Raw genomic sequence first — 17937 nt, 5'->3', positions numbered from 1 at the left:
ACATTACCTGTAAGTGTAAATAAAATCACAAATGTAAATACTTTTTACATGTTCAGGTTGTATAGGATTTTCATGCTGACACTTTTTAAATTGGAGAAGGGCTGTTTGGCAGAAAGGCACAAAAGCAGGTTGGATTTTGTATTACACTGTATTTAATGATAATGAAATGAAAAGCTACTGTAATGCATACATATAAGGAGTTAAATTAAGATTGCTGGGAGCATTTTAATCTGAATCTACTGTCATTTTTGTTATTAAAATGTTACCTAAAACATTAGTGTATCTTTTTTTTCGTACATTGCATCTGTCTGTGTCACTGTGCAGAAGTTGTGGGCATCAGAATTGCTATCATGCTGATTTAGTTGTCAAAGTGCAAAAACCTTTTATCTTCTTTCTGCTTACATGAAAGAATTGTCCAGTCAGCAAGTAGTATGTTCAAAGAAAAGAAGTCAAGTATTCCCATTTGTGGCTAATGAATGTAGCAAACATTAGAAGGAAAAAAATATGTAGTTACTTATCTGCTATCTTATAAATGCTTTTTTCTTTTCTTTTCTTTTTTTTTTTGTCCTTTAAAAAAAAAAATAGGTACTGGAGGTACAGTGAAGAAATGAGATCCATGGATCCTGGTTATCCCAAACCAATCACAATTTGGAAAGGTATCCCAGAATCTCCTCAGGGAGCCTTTGTCCACAAAGAAAATGGTATGCAAACACATTCCTGTTTTAAAGATTTACTAACACCCTTTATGTAAGATAAAGTAGTAGAGGGGTCATTGACTATTCAGGTTAAGTAGTGAAGGAATTCTTGATTTATGAACAGAGTATTTCCTGCTGTAGAACTTGCTGTTGTGAAAATGGCTCTTTGTTTGCATGTACAATTTAACACAATGGAGAAAAATCTTTCAAATTTAGCATTATAAACCTTAATTTCCATTCTTTTTCCCCTTGTGTCTTAATTCACTTGATTATTTTTGTTCTCTGCTAAATTATAGTACCTCTTAAAACAAGCTTCCTAAACATAGTATATCTCTATTTGAATTGTCAAGATGTTGGCTGTTTAAACAGCTTAGAAGGTATTACTTTCATTCTGAACAACTAGAAAAGGGAAGCAAAATCTTTTTCTAGGCAGAAATATCCCTAGGAATCTATGTAAATCAAAGATGTTGTAAGCCCATGATGTAGAAATGCATATGACAGGGATGTTAGTATGAAATGCTATTACCTGTATCAAGATGCATCATCGCATACAGGAGCCTAGAATCTCAGCTGGCCACACCTCCAAATGAATGAGAGCAGGCAAAATCTCCTCCATGTTATGAGAATTCAGTGCTACCCAGGGGCTGCTGGCAGGCTGCCAACAGAGCCCTCAGCTGCACAGAGTTTAGATCCCTTTGATGGGAATAAAAATATGCATTTGTTGTCATTTATCATTGTTGGAGAATTGTTGTATGGCATTTATGACATTTATTAGTAGGTTCTGAGTTTATTCTGTTTGCCTCACAGACAGCACACATATATATTGCCCTATAATTTTAATTTCCTTTTAATAAGCAGATAAAAAGATTTCTTTACTTGTAGAAAGCATTTCAGTCTCTTATTTCAACCTCTTGATTAAGTAATTTGTCATGGAAATGTTTGGGGTTTTTTTTTCAGAAATATGTTTAATTGCTTCCTTGCTTTGTCTCTGTTTTATCCAGAAGCAGAAACCCTCTCTGGATTCTGGCCTTTTGGCTAGACTGGATTTTTTTGTGTTGTTTTTATTTGTTTTTATTTGTTTTGCTTTGTTTTGTTTTGTTTTTAACTGGAAAGTAGGTCAGTCAAGATGAGATTCTGCATACATCACACTCAATAACTAACTGTTTGTAAATACACATACATGTGGAAACGGGCACAAATAGTATGTATGCACAAACATAATGGATGTAACTTCTGCTTTCTTCCCTTCATTAATTTTTAAGCATATTTTTAAAGATTTACATCCAAAAGGAATTTAACATATATATATATAAAATATATATGTATGTATGTATGTATGGGTTTGGGTTTTTTTCTTACCTTGATTGCATTCCCCATAATAAGTTTTCTGTACTGAGCTCAGGTATATGTGTGTCTCATTACAAATGAAAATTATCTTACTGTAACATTCGGACCAGTGGGTTTGAAAATACTGCAGAGGCAGAGTACTCATTCCTAAGGCAGGAAACTCTTCGTTACATCAAAGCCACTTCTCTTTTTTAACCCAGTGGCTTTGATAGTCTGTCTGACTCTTTGAATGAGAAGGGTGGTAAAACATAACATGAGATCATGGAGGAGGGGAAGGGAAAGAAGGCATTCTTGGGCTTCTCAGAAAGCCGAAAAGGGCCCTAGGGCAGAAAGAGGGACTGAAAATGACACCATAAAGTTCCCGAGAAGACCACTAAGACATTTTCCCTGAAATCAGGAAAACAGACATCTTAAGAAACAGTTCAAAACTCAGCTGGTTTTTGTATGAGGAGAGAAAGAAACAAAAGCAGATACAAATAAGAAGTACCGCAGCTTAGCTGGAAAAAAGTTGATTACGTTTTGCCTGAAACTGTTTTCCTTTCTTTGGGCAGAAGCACATTTGACAAGGAAGTTTTACTATATGGCTTCATAAGGGAACATCTGAAAGCATATTTTTCAGTTAATCCATTTCATTTTAATTAATACTTTTTTCTTTCCCTTGTCTTTCTATTGTTTAAACCATGGAAATGAACACCTGCAATAAGTCTGATCATAAAGGGGTTTCCTTCCACTTTCCACAAAAATTTTGGGTAGTCTTGCAGTAAGATGCTTGGGAAAGATAATAAAAACAATTTCTTACTCTAGTCAGCATCCTGACTTGGTGTCCTAGAAGATTGGTAAGGTACAGGTAACATCTTTGAAACTCTCCCTGCTACTTCCCATATTGTGATTTGGTTTCTAACACTGTGGTAGGAACTCTTAGGAGGAGGTGAAGAAGAAATTTCCTTTCTGTTGCTCAATGGAATCTGAGATCACAGAAAGTTCTCCAGATTGGAGAAGTCTTTCCTTCTGCCTTCAGAGCAGCATAGAAAATCTCACCTCCCAGCTAGGAATTCTGCTCAAGTGGGTGGTGGGGCAATATTTAAAGAGAAAAAATAGAAAAGGTAGTCTACTTTATTAGCCTGTTGTGATTTTTTTGCGATGTGTGCTTACTACCACTCCTAATCTGAGTTTCTGTTTGACATGTTAGTGGCTGCTAAGCCCTTCCAAGCTGTTTGGGTCAGGCATTGCACTCACTACTCCCGGCAGCTAGCAACTGGAAAATTGTAAGGAGCAGCTCCCAAAGCAGGCTCAACAAGTCAAGCAGATTAGATGAAATCACTTTCAACAGTTGCATGAGGTGACTTGTTCTGCTATGAAAAGCAGTAAAACTACTCAGTCTCTTAGATCTACCCTTTTCTGCTGGTAACTTCCATCCTTCAGCTGTTACTGTTTTCCTGCTTCCTGCCTCAGCAAAATGGCAGAAAAGTTTAAACTACCTTCAGAGTTTTCCAGTGGAAAATATGTTCCAATTGAAGAATTTTTACTGGTTCTATAGGGGCTGGTGATTCCTTTGCCACTTTGATTTTAACAGTTTTAATCTGATATTTCAATGTACAATAACAACAATAAATACTAACTAATGTCAGTATTCTGACTTATATGTACCCCTGGTGTATATGTGTATGTATTCTGTATATATGTAAGAGTATAGATTTAGAGATGTCATATCTGTATATGGTCTCCATATATGTTTTAGAATATTGATAGAGATAATATATCAAATTCTCACGCTTGAAATATTTATCCAGGGCCGGTATGTACAGTGCTTTCTTACATACATGTTGTTATATGAAATGCCAATAGGGTAACCTGTGGCTCAAAATACTGAAATTTTGCATTTGGTATTATTTTTTTGTTTAAACTACAGATTGCTTTAAGGAACTTTATATATGCTAAAATTTTAAAACTTCATCATATTTAAAGAATTAGAGTCCTTTTCTTTGTTTTGTTCCAATCAGAATAGAAGGCATTTTGTGAACAAGCCTGCTAACTACTGTTTTGATATAGCGCAGTGCTTTTCTTGTCTTTTTTCTTTTTAAGCAGTATTATACCTTTCTATGGATATACTAACACATTCTCAGATAATAAAACTGCAAGGGATAAAGGAAAAGAAAAATAGTACCTTTTCAGTGGCTAGGAAGGGCATTAAAATTGCATAAATAGCTATGTAGAAGAATGTTCAAATATTCTAAATATTCTGAAAAGTGGCAGTAGATGATGAAGATTTTTTACAGTTTGAGCTTCAAAATATACTATCAAGTAATTTTTTTAGAATTGAAAGAAACTAACTGCTGTTTGAATAGGTGATTACTAGTATTATCTCCAGATGGCCCAGTTACCAGTTTTTTTCAGGCAGCATTGTTAAAATGACAAATAGTGCCCAATCTATCTTAGTATTTTTAGTGTCCTTTAGTACTGCAGGAAGTAAGCTGAGGTCTATAAAGTGAAGATAAAGAAAAATCCAACTGTTTTCATTCAGTTTATAAACAGTAGAAGGAAGTTCACCCATCCTGAAGGTTTGTTTCTTGCCAGATCAATGCCATTTTTCAGCTGGGACAATAAAGTAATGTAGATTTTTGGCAAGGTGTCAAGTTTGTTTTCGGGGTTTTTTTTCCCCAATTAGGTATGTTTAGTAATAACATTAGATTGCATCTGAATGATCAAATATCAGCTCTTTGCAGAAAACTTAAATCTGATTACACCTGTTTTCTCTTGGCAAAGCTGCTGTTATTTCATCCAGTTTCCTTCTTCTGAAGTACAGCAGTAGGCTATATGACATCAAAGAGGGTTGGTTGTCATTTTTGGCTAGCATAGCATTGCAATTTGTTTCAGTAGACTTCCCGTCTTGAAGAGGTGGTGATACTTTAAAGTCCCAGCTCTGAGGATTCCAACTCTGGTTGGGTTTTCAATGAATGAACAAATCAGCTGGACCCTGGTCTGTCAAAGATCATAATCTCTGGGATTCCTTTATTTTTTTGTAGTAATGGAAAAAATCCCAGTTTATTGAATTAAAGAAAGCCACCCCAATGTTAGATTTTCTAGAGACAGTAAAGAAATGAAATTTGTAAAGAGGATGTGAAAGACCTATAACTGATATCAATTCCTTACACCTTTTAAAATTTTTAATGACAAAATAATTTGATACCAGGAGTTTCAGTCATGTTGTGTTGATGACAAGATTTGCTCTGATATGACCATGAATAATTGCAACTTTCTTCCTCAGGCTTCACATATTTCTACAAAGGAAAAGAGTACTGGAAATTCAATAACCAGATGCTCAGGGTGGAACCTGGCTATCCCAGATCCATCCTCAAGGATTTTATGGGTTGTGATGGACCAACAGATCGAGATAAAGACCGACACAGCCCTCAAGATGATGTTGACATTGTCATCAAACTGGACAACACAGCCAGCACTGTGAAAGCCATAGCCATCGTCATTCCCTGCATCCTGGCCTTGTGCCTCCTTGTCTTGGTTTACACTGTGTTCCAGTTCAAAAGGAAAGGAACACCCCGCCACATACTGTACTGCAAACGCTCTATGCAAGAGTGGGTGTGATGTAGGGTTTTGGTTTTTTTCTTTCCCTCCCAGGAGTTTGTGGTAACTTGAGATTCAACACAAGAGCTGTTATGCAGTTTCCTAGCTAGGAGCGGGCATCTGTCAGTCTGAAACAAAGCTGATCTTTAAAACCCAGGGGGTTGCCTGTCCTGCACATGAGTGGCAATTTGCTCAGCTGGGAAGCTTCCATGATACACAGTATCTGCTGTTTCTTCAGTCCTTTGTCTGTCTTTGTCATTCAATTCTAGGCCTTTCCTCTGCACGCTCAATGCCCTATAAACTATCAGGATTAACTAACCAAGAGGAAAAGAATAAAAATCTCCAGTGTTTCTACATTTTTCCAGTGAGGCCTGTTCCCCTTTGAAAAATTTTTTGCTGAAAGTAAATTTTTTTAGAGAAACACAACGACACACAATGGAACTTTCAGGAAAGCGAGAAGACCCAAAACAGCTTTGTCTCCAAAGAGGATTGCTTTCTGTCTGCTACGGATAAAGTCCTATACTCCTACTTCCAGTTTTGTCAGGTGGGAGACTCGGATGACACGCAGGACTTCAGACTGTTCGGACAGCCATTTTCCAACAAACAAGGGGCCAAAATATCTGCAATATAGTAACAGCCTTAATAATACATTCATTTTGTGTTTTTTACAGCTGCTCTGGGCTATGTCCTCAATGTTTTAAACTCATTTATATATATTCAAGCAGAACCTTTTTATTGGTTTGTTTGACTTTTTGTTTGTTTTCCTGCATAATCTTTCCCAAGCTGTACCAAGCCAACTGCCCCAGGCCTTTCATAGGTCTGTCAAGAGCACTCATTCCAAAACATGGTAAGAAGCAGTGTGTCTCTGAAGTGGATTTCAATGAACTAAAGTGACAGTCATGCTGTACAGAAACTTGACGCTGGTATTACATTCGTAGTGTAACCCTTTGAGAACTATTGCATCCGTTTTCAGAGTCTGGTGGATGTTAATCTTGGTTGTCATTACATTATAGGATTGTGTTTGGGTAATACAGGTTTTAACAGAAAATCAATTTTTCAAAACAGATTTCCTGTGACTGCAAGTGAGTGTTTTTAATTATTTGCATTCCTGATAGAAAAGTGTTTGTAACATAAATAGAAAGCAAAATATATTTACCAGCTACTTTCTGGTTAAAGGAACCAACCCTATTTTAATAACTTCTACCACTTACCAAGAATTTTTCTGAACTGATGACAATTTTATAGCTTAGACTCTTATCTTAAGCATCTTGAACTTCTCTTTTAAACTACGTTGCATGATAATTCAATTTGCCTCTGCAGAGGTAGAGCTACAGTTTCAAAGGAGAGCTAAAATGATGACTCTGATATTGCATGAGAATCCTCTGGTGTGTTACCCCTTTGCATGTTCACCATAGTTCTCAAAGGGTTAGTCAAATTTCCGGCCTTCAGCCGAACGTGATATCACTGACAGAGCCAAGGGACCACCAAAGCATTTTGTCATTCTGTGTAATTTGTGCTAACAGCAGTATTGTCATTTTCATGTGACCTGCAGAGCAGGTTTGTATCAATATTTTTTTCCTAGAGAAAAGTCAGCAACTGACAGACCTCTTTATTGATTTTAGGAGCTGCTTCTTGCAGTGATAGGCTTTACAGTCACTGGGCTGTGAACTTATTAAAGATGGTCAGAATGATGCACCCCAAAAGTCAGACACCTGGTTTTTTATGAAAGCCAGGATTTGAGGGGAGTAGCTTTTGCAACAATGAACAGCTTGCCTTGAACTTGATTATTGACCTGTTGACTGTCATTACCAAGTTAAACATTGTCTTCTGTGAACAGCTTCACTGTCTGAATTTCCTTAAAGTGTACTGTCCTATGTCTTTGATCTTTGACCTTTAACTTGCAAACTGGCACAAACTGAAAGGAATCTGGTGTTGCAAATGAACTAAGACGAGCTTTATTTCTTAAAAGGCCAGGTATACATTACCCAAAATTTGAAGAAAACATTGAAGTGTTTTCATGGAAAAGAACTGACATAAACTAAAATATTTATGATAGATCTGTAGAAGGGTATTTTGCTATGTATACATGCACACTCTAAAAATGAACTACAGTAGCAGTTAATTTTTATTTAACTTGAATACAATTTTCAGTATAAAAATATCATTTCTACAGATAGCTAGTTATTAATGAAAAGGTTAGAGGAAAGTATTAAAATACTTGAAATGGCCAGTATTGGCTTTTACATAAAATGAGACTTTTATACTACATTCAACCAATTTCTTACTGGTTTCTTAATCCACAAAACTGGATCACTTTTTAGAGAGTGTAGGTATATATACATATATATTATGGTTATTATTATTATTTTGGTAATGGATAGCTTGACTGCCTTGAATTTATATTTATATTGAGCATAGCATGAAAAATAGTATGCCTTTTTGTTCAATTACATGATTTTATATTGATTTGAGGACCTGTTTTATGAACATATGTGGCATGCTATAAAGCATTGCAAACTTATTTCTTAGAGCATAAACAGATATACATATGTACGGCTAACAAAAATGAAGATTAGAAGAAGATATAGTTTTACAACAAATATGCAATGCAGATGGCATTTTGGAGATGTTTTGTAGAGGTACTGCATACTGTAGGTTAGAAGTGCACCAGTATCAGCCCATAGCATTATTTAGTAAACCCAATTCAGTTGTTGCTGAAAATATAGATTAACTGACAGTTAAGTAACATAGGATATTTACTGCACATCAGCTCATTTGGTGAATTCGGAATTCTATGCCTGTTTGTCATATATATTAACATGTGTGTGTTTGTATACTTATAAATGCACACAAACACACACATACACATACATGCATATTTTAATCCATGGAGAGATTTTTATTGTAAACAAACTACTATAACTTATGTTCTGCTACAGACAGAACAAAATGATTTATGTTGCTGTTCCAATTTTGTCCCTTGGATAGTTGGTGGAAAATACTAACAGCACTACTTATTCTGCATTTGGTTTTCCTCTACAGTAGGAGAACTTATTTTATATTATCTTTAAGACAGAACAGCACCTCATCTGGTTTTTTATTCACTTGAAAATTTCACTTCAATTTTGAAATATCTTTCATGGCAGCTTTAACTTTTTGTGCAACTGTTTCCCTGACAGTAATGAAGTGCTGAGCATGTTGACTATTGTTCTTTGATAAGGTAACAAAAATGTTTGTATTTGGAGAATTTAACTTTAATTATGCAGGAAGGTAAGTGTGATAAGTCTAGTGCTTGGTATATGGTACATCATATATACATGAATACATGATAAGTTGATTGTTTAATCTATTTTCTTTTACTTAAAAGTGCATATATATTATATACAGAGAGAGGGAGAAAAAATAATATTATATTGGCATGTTTATGTCATGCAGAGCAAGATTGTGTCAGCATTTCTATTACTTACTCCTATTTTCAGCAGGTTATAACACAGTCATAAAGGTTTGCTTTAAGTAAAAGATGTAAGAGCAATTGTGTTCACTGTAATTCCCAAATGCATACTGGCTAGTATCAAATTATAGAAGTTCAGAATAAATTAGTGATGTTCCCTGATCTAGTTTTGAACTCAATTCAGTCAAAGTTCTAAGACAATGGGTTTTTTTGAACAGTTGTTTTTCTACCAGGGCCTATAATTATCAAAATTAAGAAAAAACAAACTAAAAATATTTTCAGTTCTGCAATCTGGGTTCCTGCTCACGTGCCGTAACATTTTTCATAAAATTTTTAATAAACATTTCCATATTGGTATTGTCATGATCTTTACTGTGGAAAAATACAAAACTGAGTATGCTTTGTGTTAATCAGTTACAGTCTATCAAGCTGACTATACAGGGTCATGTATCTTCAGAGTACTATGGTCTGTATGATGCAGGAGGCCAGAGTAGATGATGGCAGTGTTTCCTCTGGCCTTCTAATGTATAAACCTATGAAAAGGTTATTGACTGTAGACAAAAATTAATTTTTATCAAAAAATACATTTTAAAAACTATGTAACTGTATATTTACTGGATAGGCTGGGATGGAGAGACTCAAATGGCTCCAAAGGAGCCCTTTCAAGTCTCCTGAATAAATGTAATACATATTTTATATCTTCCTATGAACTTTTGTTCTTTTTCTTCTTTCAAAGTGGGGCAAAGGGAGGGGATAATTAAAGAAAAAGATTTTTTTAAGGCTAATTTTGTGAATGAAAATAACAGAAGCTAATAGATTCAAGTGCAAAGGGCAGACTTACACTTTTTCTTTAGAAGTGTACTTCACCTCCCCAGTTGTTTTGTCAAGAGTCCTGTGCCATTAGCAGTGTGGGTTAAGAACAGAGTATAAGGCTTAATTTTTGAATCTTCAACTTTTTTGGGGGGTCTTTCTTCACAATCTTAATGTCAATTAAATGTAGTTTTTGCTACCAAATTATATAGAATCAAATTCTAGCTTGTTGAGTAGAAAAAGGTGTGTAGAATAGAAAGTAGGTCTGCCTATAAGCAATGGAAGTATTACAATCCTATTCTAGTTTTTTTGCATTTGAACCATCGCTAGGGCAAACCTTAAAAAAAGACACATAGCAAACTGAACAGTGAATGTTTCAGGCACTGCATTTTTTAAAAAGTAGAAATGCAAGCTACCACACCATTAGCAGCCTAAATTGGAGATAGCACAAGATGACTGGGCTGAGGGGCAAGGATATGACTGCAGGGGCTTGCTCTGTCTTGGCTCCCATATCTTCTCACAACGTGATCTAAGTTTTATCACCGATTGCAGAAGTGGAGGAAGCCGTGCACTGTGGCAGTAGGAGATGTGAAGCAGCCATTACAGAAAAATAGCTCCCCGTCGCCTTTTGTTGTTGTCAAGACTGTCTTTGGACAGCTCTATTTCCAGAAGCGTAAATAGATGACTGCAGCCCTATGAGCCATAAGGAAAATCGTTATTATCAGTGGAGGGAACAAATGTCACTGGCCACTTAAGTGTTCAGCTATGCTGTATATCAAATAATACTCTGTGGGAGCTGAGGAACAGATAATCTGTTATTGAATACAATGGTATTGCCATGACTGATACACCAGCACTGTAACATTAGGTGTACTTCCTTAGCTCACACTACACAGACTGCAGACAGAGTGGTTCACATAAGATAGGACCATTTAAACATATGTCAGTTACAAAATCAGTTGTAAATGAACCATATATTCATAAAGTTAATCTCTGATTTATGCATGTAAATCAATGAATTGTCTGCCACTGGCCTCCTGATAAAATGTAATGTGTGAGTCTAATCTGCCTAACCCATTCTTGTGACTTGCCATCTGAGATGTCAGAGGCTGATAGAGAAAGACATTGTCATCAGTGCCATCAATGCTGAAAATGTCTAGTAAGCATCAAAAGCATACCATCACTTGTTGCAGACTGGCTCCATTTGATGCTTGATCTAAGGTAGCCTCTAATGTTAGGCAGCGTAGATTCTGTATGATGTGGCATTATTTGATGGATGTATTTAACTAGGAAAGCCCAATGATAATCAGGAGATCATATTTTGAATGATCATCACTATGTGACCATAGCAAACATCTGTTCCCAAAATCAAAATGTATTTCAAAGAAGCATGTAGACAGCTTTAAACACATGCTTCATAAACAGGTCTTGTTTCCCAGTATGCATAAGCTTTAGCATATCATCTACAAATTATAGTCAGTTTATTAACATTTGCAGTTGCAGCTGCCCATTATATATTCGAGATGTGACATTCTGTGAGAGGTGTGCATAAAGTATGTTTGCCCTGTGGAGATAGCCTTAAGTACTGCTTTGGTCTGCCCACAGTATAGGTGAAATAAATTTTAGAGGCAGAGAAGACATAAATGAAGAAATGCTAAAGACAATTTTCTGGACTTGGATCTGCATGCAGCATAGTGCTACTTGCTGTCACAGTAAAACTACATAAAAAATAATCATTACACATGCCTGCCACTTAGGATGGCACAAAGCTTTCCAGTCACACAGCTTAGTTTCTTCTGCTTCTGTAGAATGATATTGTCCACAAATGATAGTTATAATAGCCACCACATAAACCCAAGCTTTCTGTTTAGTTAATAGTAATTTCTAACCTATGAAATTGTATCACATCCTTTTTAGAGCTACAGCCTTAATCTCCTTGGCAACCTATCAGCATATCTTAATTCATAGCCTTTCACGCCCTTTTTTTTTTTTTTTTTTTTTGCTGTTGCAGTAAAATATATACTGAACATTCTCGCCATCTGGCACTAACACGTGGAATAGTCATTTTCATTCGGTGCCATGCATGTGTCCTGGATCATCCATTTGCCCATCCATCATTCTGGGAAGTGGCTTTCTGGGAAGTGGGATTAGCAACAGAAGGCTGGGGTAAAATAACTTCCTAAAGTACCTGGTTAGCCCTTAACAATATGACAATGGGGTTTGAAGGGTTTTAGGGAAGTATTATATTACTGACCCACCAGCAACAGAACAGTGTAACTATGTCTATCAGTGCATGCCCAGATGGGTTCACCACTTGCAAAGAGCAGCATGTTAAGTCAAAAAACAATGTTTCTAATCTGTATTTCCATCCTGATGTGTTGGCATAGTTTAATACCCAGTCTACACACATATTCATAGGTTACATAAAATCATCTGCCTTGTGGAAGGTGAGAGTGCTTAGGGTCATCAGGCAATCAGTGCTAACTCGTTTATAAGGTGTGAACAAATTTTGTTTCCCTTAACTATCATTTTACAACCTCAAAGAAAAGAAAGTAGGTTTTTCCATAATGTAAAATGGTTTATAATATCTTTGTCAGTGTTCACAATTCCATGATATTATATATAGCTCAGAAAGTACTATTGTACAACTGATACATCCCACTTGAAATGCACAGCCCCATATTTAGGCATACGATGAATCTAAACAGGGATGCACATACTGTGTATGCTATGCTTGGCTATTGCCACAAAATTGCCAGTGCTCACATACTGATCATCTTCATATTTTATGGGAGCACCATGTTGAAGTCAGCTCTGAGAAGTTTGTCTGCTTGGATATGAGTTATATAAGTTTTGAAATGGTACATATTATGCCATGTATTCAGAAGACATCATCAGCAACCTACAGAAGTTTTAAATGATCATGACAGCTACGATTTATACCTGCAAGGCATAGCTGTGGCTTGTATTTACATGGTTGTGTTTTGCCTCATGATAAAGGGCTATGAACTCTGGCCGTGCATCACGAGGTAGTTGAAAACTATTAAAAAAATATTTCAGGATAGCCATTGTCAATATATAGCTCAGAGAAATACCTGAGATTGTTATACCCAAGAAAACTTAATCTTGAATAGGAATCCGGAATTGAAGGAATGTGTGATGATGCAAATAACCTATTCCCAGCTCTTACTCTAAGTAATACATTTGGTAAAACATTGCCAACTAAATATATGCCTAACATCCATCTTTACTGTGTTTCCAAAAACGTGCAAACATCTCTTGTCAATTCATGCACAGTACTGTCTTATTGTGTCTGGTTGAAAACCGTTTTATAGGATACATCAAGGATTATGACTCCCTCTTTTCATCATCCAAGATACACAGGTCATCATCTGATGTCAATATGCATTCCTTTGAAGGTGGGAGTCCTTGGATCACAATGATGACAAATACAGATTTAAAGGAACAGGCTATTGACATCTTTCTCAGAGGAAACTTAAATTAGTCATGAACTTTCTTTCCGCAGCTTCTAGGATCCACCAGAAAGCCAGCTAGGTCTTTTGGCTAAAGACTGCAGACAGACATAGAAAAAGCAGCATAAGCACATTTCCATTTTTCATTTCCAGCAGAATATAAAAAAAGGTATGAGAACGTTTTGGTTTGTAATTGCAAGTGCAAAAAAAGTTTGTCAGAAGTGGAAGGAGACAAGGACCACTGACACCACTAAAATTGCATCTAACTGCTATGTAATCAACAATAAAGAGAAGAGATATTATCAGGAAGGTGGTGATAGCTTTGAAAATATTATTGGTCTCCAACAACAAGGATACCTGTTAGGCTGTAGAAAGTCCAACTAATTCTATATTTGGTGTCATAACCCACCGGAGAGCTGTCAGTCAAAAGGCTCCTCAGGATATGTACTCTAAACCTGACTAAAAATACAGAGACCGAACACATTATTTATCTGCTGCAATCAAAAATCTTTCGAGAGAGATTTAGTCAAACTAACATCAGCCTGAATTGATGTACAAAACTTGTCATAGTGTAATGTTCTTACGTTTGTTTTCAGAAATTAGATACAAAAAGTTACCTATCATTTGAAGAATTCCACTGGATGAAATACTGAGGGACAAAGAAGCCTTTACCCCTGTTAGTCAATATTACAGCCATGTATCTTTATCTCCATGATATCTCAGTCTTGAAGTGTTCAATATAATGGAAATACTTTTACGACCTTTGGATGGATCATCTATTGCTATTTCTTTATGTAAATTGATAAGTACGATCAAACTTCTGATTCCCCTCCACTCCCCTTTTTCACTGTGCCCTGACATGTTTCCTGACTAATTAAGGCAATATTTAATTTTATAGGCTCTTGATAGACAAGTGAGAAATGATCCATTCATTATACAGAGAAAAGAAGAAACTACAATTTTGTTGTCTATCTCATTTAATCACACACAACTTTCTACGATCTATCACTAGGAAATGCAGCTTTTTGTGTCTATGATGAAGAGGTAGTACCTTCTCAAAAAATCCTGTGAACATTTGAGGAATTTGATGTATATCTTTCACTAAATCTTGTTCATTGTCCAGTCCCCAAACACTAAGCTCCAAGTTAACTCACTTCAGATTATTGAAGTCTCTGCCATCCATTGATACTGTCATCCTTCAAGTCTTTTATGAAAATGATGTGGTACAGTTAGCACTAATCATCACGGGCTCCTTATTTGCATCTTGTGGCTACTTGCCTGGTCACATGTACAATGGTGTAACAGCAGAGACCTATTATTTTTGGTGCCAGACACTGCATACCATTTGCATGCGTGGTTTACAGCATCTGTGAGAGGTGAGCAGTCTAGAAAGCTGTATTTCAAAAATGTTTTTATTATTTCCAGTGGTTCCAGTTCTTACTTTTAACCTTTTCTCTTTCTCCTTTGCATTCTGATGCCTATAATATGTCGTGGATGTTCAGACAATATTTATATGGCTGGACTCCTTCCTCTACCACAAGGCAGTTCATACACATACATCAACTACCATTACATTGCTGCTGTAGCATAATATGCTAGCACTGTTGCATGGCAGAATGCTTTGCTACTATGCACTGTTTTCTGATTGATCCTAATTTCTGAGTATCATAAATAACATATTTATGAAGAGGTCTCTCTGACATCTGCTACTGTAGTCTGGGAATCAGATTCATTGCATGGTTCAGTCACAGCTTGCAAAGAAAGATGCAGGTGTTTGACTTCTGTAGGTTTATTGCATGTGATAAGTGTTCCTATATGATCAGAAGCTGTTTGAGGGAGGTGGTGTCTGCTCCTTGCCAGTCCTGTGGTTAGTATTGTTAGCAGTTAAAGCATGTACAGCTGGTTTTGTCAGTGTGTAGTCAATCAGAGTTTGGTATGGATATGTACAAGAAGGATACATTGTTTTCCATGGTTCATACACATTCTTGTTTCTCTTACTTTCTGAATAACATGCACCTTACTTTCTCTCCAAGTGCTGTAATCTTGTATCTACCAGAACCTGACTTCTTCCTTAGTTCTGCTTGTTGGGTGTTATTTTAGCAGCTGATTCCATTTTCCATCTTGTTGCCATTCCTTCGTCCTCGTAATTCCAGCAGAAATTGTTCTGGTTCCAATATGTTAGCTAGAAGCTACTACAATTGTGACTCTTCCCACACTGTGATTTGCTTGTTTATCCTCCACCTCTGAGAAAGAGGAAGTCAACTTTTCATGCAGAGACAAGGATTTTGGTGCCATTGTTGGGATATCTCTGAAAGTAGTTTTATGCATAACATGACCATAAAATTCACATGTTGTTAAACACCAACTCTTTTCAAGCTTGACTTCTTAAACCACCCAACAATTGTTCATTTAATTTACAAAGCCTAAATAAGTCAGAATATGCATGTGATGATTTCTCTGTGTGATGCAAATTTCTCATTTTTATTTCCTTTTCTCCGCATAGCCCCATATGCATTTCATGCCCATGTTTGGATCATTAGGATGTGTGTTAGTAACAAAATAACTGAAACATTTATTTGCTTTCTGCAACTAAATGTCATTTTATTATTGTTATTTTATTTTATTTTATTTTATTGGCTCACACAGCATTCTATACAGTAACCTTTTTATAACTGACATATGTTATTCTTTCAGGTAGCTTCTACTGACAAACACAAAGCTTGTTTGTGTGCAAATGCAAGGCTGACTAAATGGTGCTAAAGTGTATTATGACTGTCAGATATAATCAGGCAAAATTTTGTGGTGCTTAGACTGATTTTTTCATTGATTTTATTGATCAATGCATTGAACAGTGTTTTATTATACACAAGTGTCTTTTATTAGTAAATCAAGACCTCATAGTGCATTGTTAAACAAAATGGGTTAATTAATCTCTGTAACAGCTCACCAAGCTATTATCTCTAACTCCTTATAATGTTGTGTCATTAAAGGTCAAGGGGTCATGATAATAATCTCATTGCTGTAGACCATTAACATGACTGAACATTTTCAACAAAGTACTTATGTTTACAATGCTATAACCCTTTGACTGCTGCGGCAACCTTTAACCACAGAAAGTCACATGCTAGAATCATAACTATGGTTCTTGCCATGGCAATCAAAGTGTTAAGGGCTGTGCAGTGATTTGTTTTATATTTATTAATTTATATTTATTTTTTGTTTTCATTTGAGAAGGGGGGAGTTGGGGTGGGGCAGTTCTTGTCTGCTGTAAGTGTCTTAACCAAGGGAAGGGTTAAAATGGCTTTTTATACTATTGCATCTTATGTACTTACCATTGTTTCATTGTGTTGTAATTAAAAAGAAACCTGTCAATAAATAAGAGAACAGAAAAAAAGTTTCATAAAGGCATTGTGGTTTCATTGGTATATATTACTGTAAGATTTATAGCTGCTGCTCTTTAGATACTATATAACATTACAGCCAACTTTAGCCTCAGAAGAGGAATGCCTAACAGATAATGACAATTTATAGACATATGGATATACCTGGGTATGAGCAGGGTGAAGGAAACATTAGTTAATTCTCCTAATCAAAATAGAGGAGGAAAAACTAATTTGTATAGAAAAGAGGTGGAGCATGTGACAGTGGACCTACTTTAATGTCTGAAGGGCTACTCATTAGAGATTGCTGTCACAGCCACTACAAAAATGACGAACAGGTGGCTCAATTTCCTCCTTTGTTATGCGTAAGAAAAACCATGAAAAGTATAATCTAAAGAAAAGGTGAGACTAATGATTCAGATTAGAAAATAGATGAATAATAAAAACAAAAAAAAATATAGTTTTCTTGAAATCAAATCACAATAGAAGACCACAAGACTAAGATGCAAAAGAGAATTTTGTAAAACTTTGGCCATCCAGCTCAGCTTTGCAAAGATCTATGTTCCTCCCATGTCAACAAAAATGTAATTCTTCCTAGGCTAGAAGGGATTAAAGTTTTCCTACACCCATGCATATTTGTGGGTGTAGGAAACCAGGAACAAGCTGAATCTGTTTGGAGACAAAGTAAAAGTTATTATTGTTTCAGAGTCCTAGCAAGAAAGAAGGCAGTGCTTGTAAGATGATCGAAGAGCTGAGGCCAAACTCATCACATATCTAAGCTATCCAAAACCTCACTCTTTTCCATTCTAAATCAGAGGTGCATGTGTTTTACACTTGCTAAAACCCACAAGTAGCTCATCATTAAAAAAAAAAGGGGGGGGGGAAGGAAATTCCATTACTTAGCTGATTAAAGGAAGAAAGGAAGAGAACTGATTAAAACAGGTGCTACAGAAGTCACTGCAGTTCTCACACACGAGAGAGGAAAAGGCCCCTGACTGGTTCTTGTCTGCAGGTGACTGACAGGAAGAACACCAGTTCTGAATGGAAGGATTTGGGGAGTGTCTTAAATATCTTAGCCTCTTAAGTTCATGGAAGTGTGTTGTTTCTGAAAGATACAAATTAAAACAACTACCAAGTTGATCCATGTCTTCTTAATACCATTCACTTCATAGGTAAAGATGCTGCTACAGGCAGAAAACTTA

General features: G+C 36.1%; 1 protein-coding gene across 1 annotated transcript in view; it reads left to right on the top strand.

The window, feature by feature from the left end:
* Positions 1-17149, top strand: part of MMP16 (matrix metallopeptidase 16) — a 190299-nt gene extending 173150 nt beyond the window's left edge. The window contains exons 10-11 of the mRNA XM_075023548.1: positions 586-701; positions 5308-17149. Of these exons, the coding sequence (XP_074879649.1) occupies positions 586-701; positions 5308-5642 (451 nt within the window). The 3' untranslated portion in view covers positions 5643-17149. The remainder of the gene's footprint in view (positions 1-585; positions 702-5307) is intronic.
* Positions 17150-17937: the final 788 nt, after the last annotated feature.

The sequence above is a fragment of the Buteo buteo genome, chromosome 3 (genome assembly GCF_964188355.1).
Source record: "Buteo buteo chromosome 3, bButBut1.hap1.1, whole genome shotgun sequence".
NCBI lineage: Eukaryota > Metazoa > Chordata > Aves > Accipitriformes > Accipitridae > Buteo > Buteo buteo.
The sequence above is the reverse complement of the archived record's forward strand: the minus strand, read 5'-3'. Positions and strand labels throughout refer to the sequence as shown.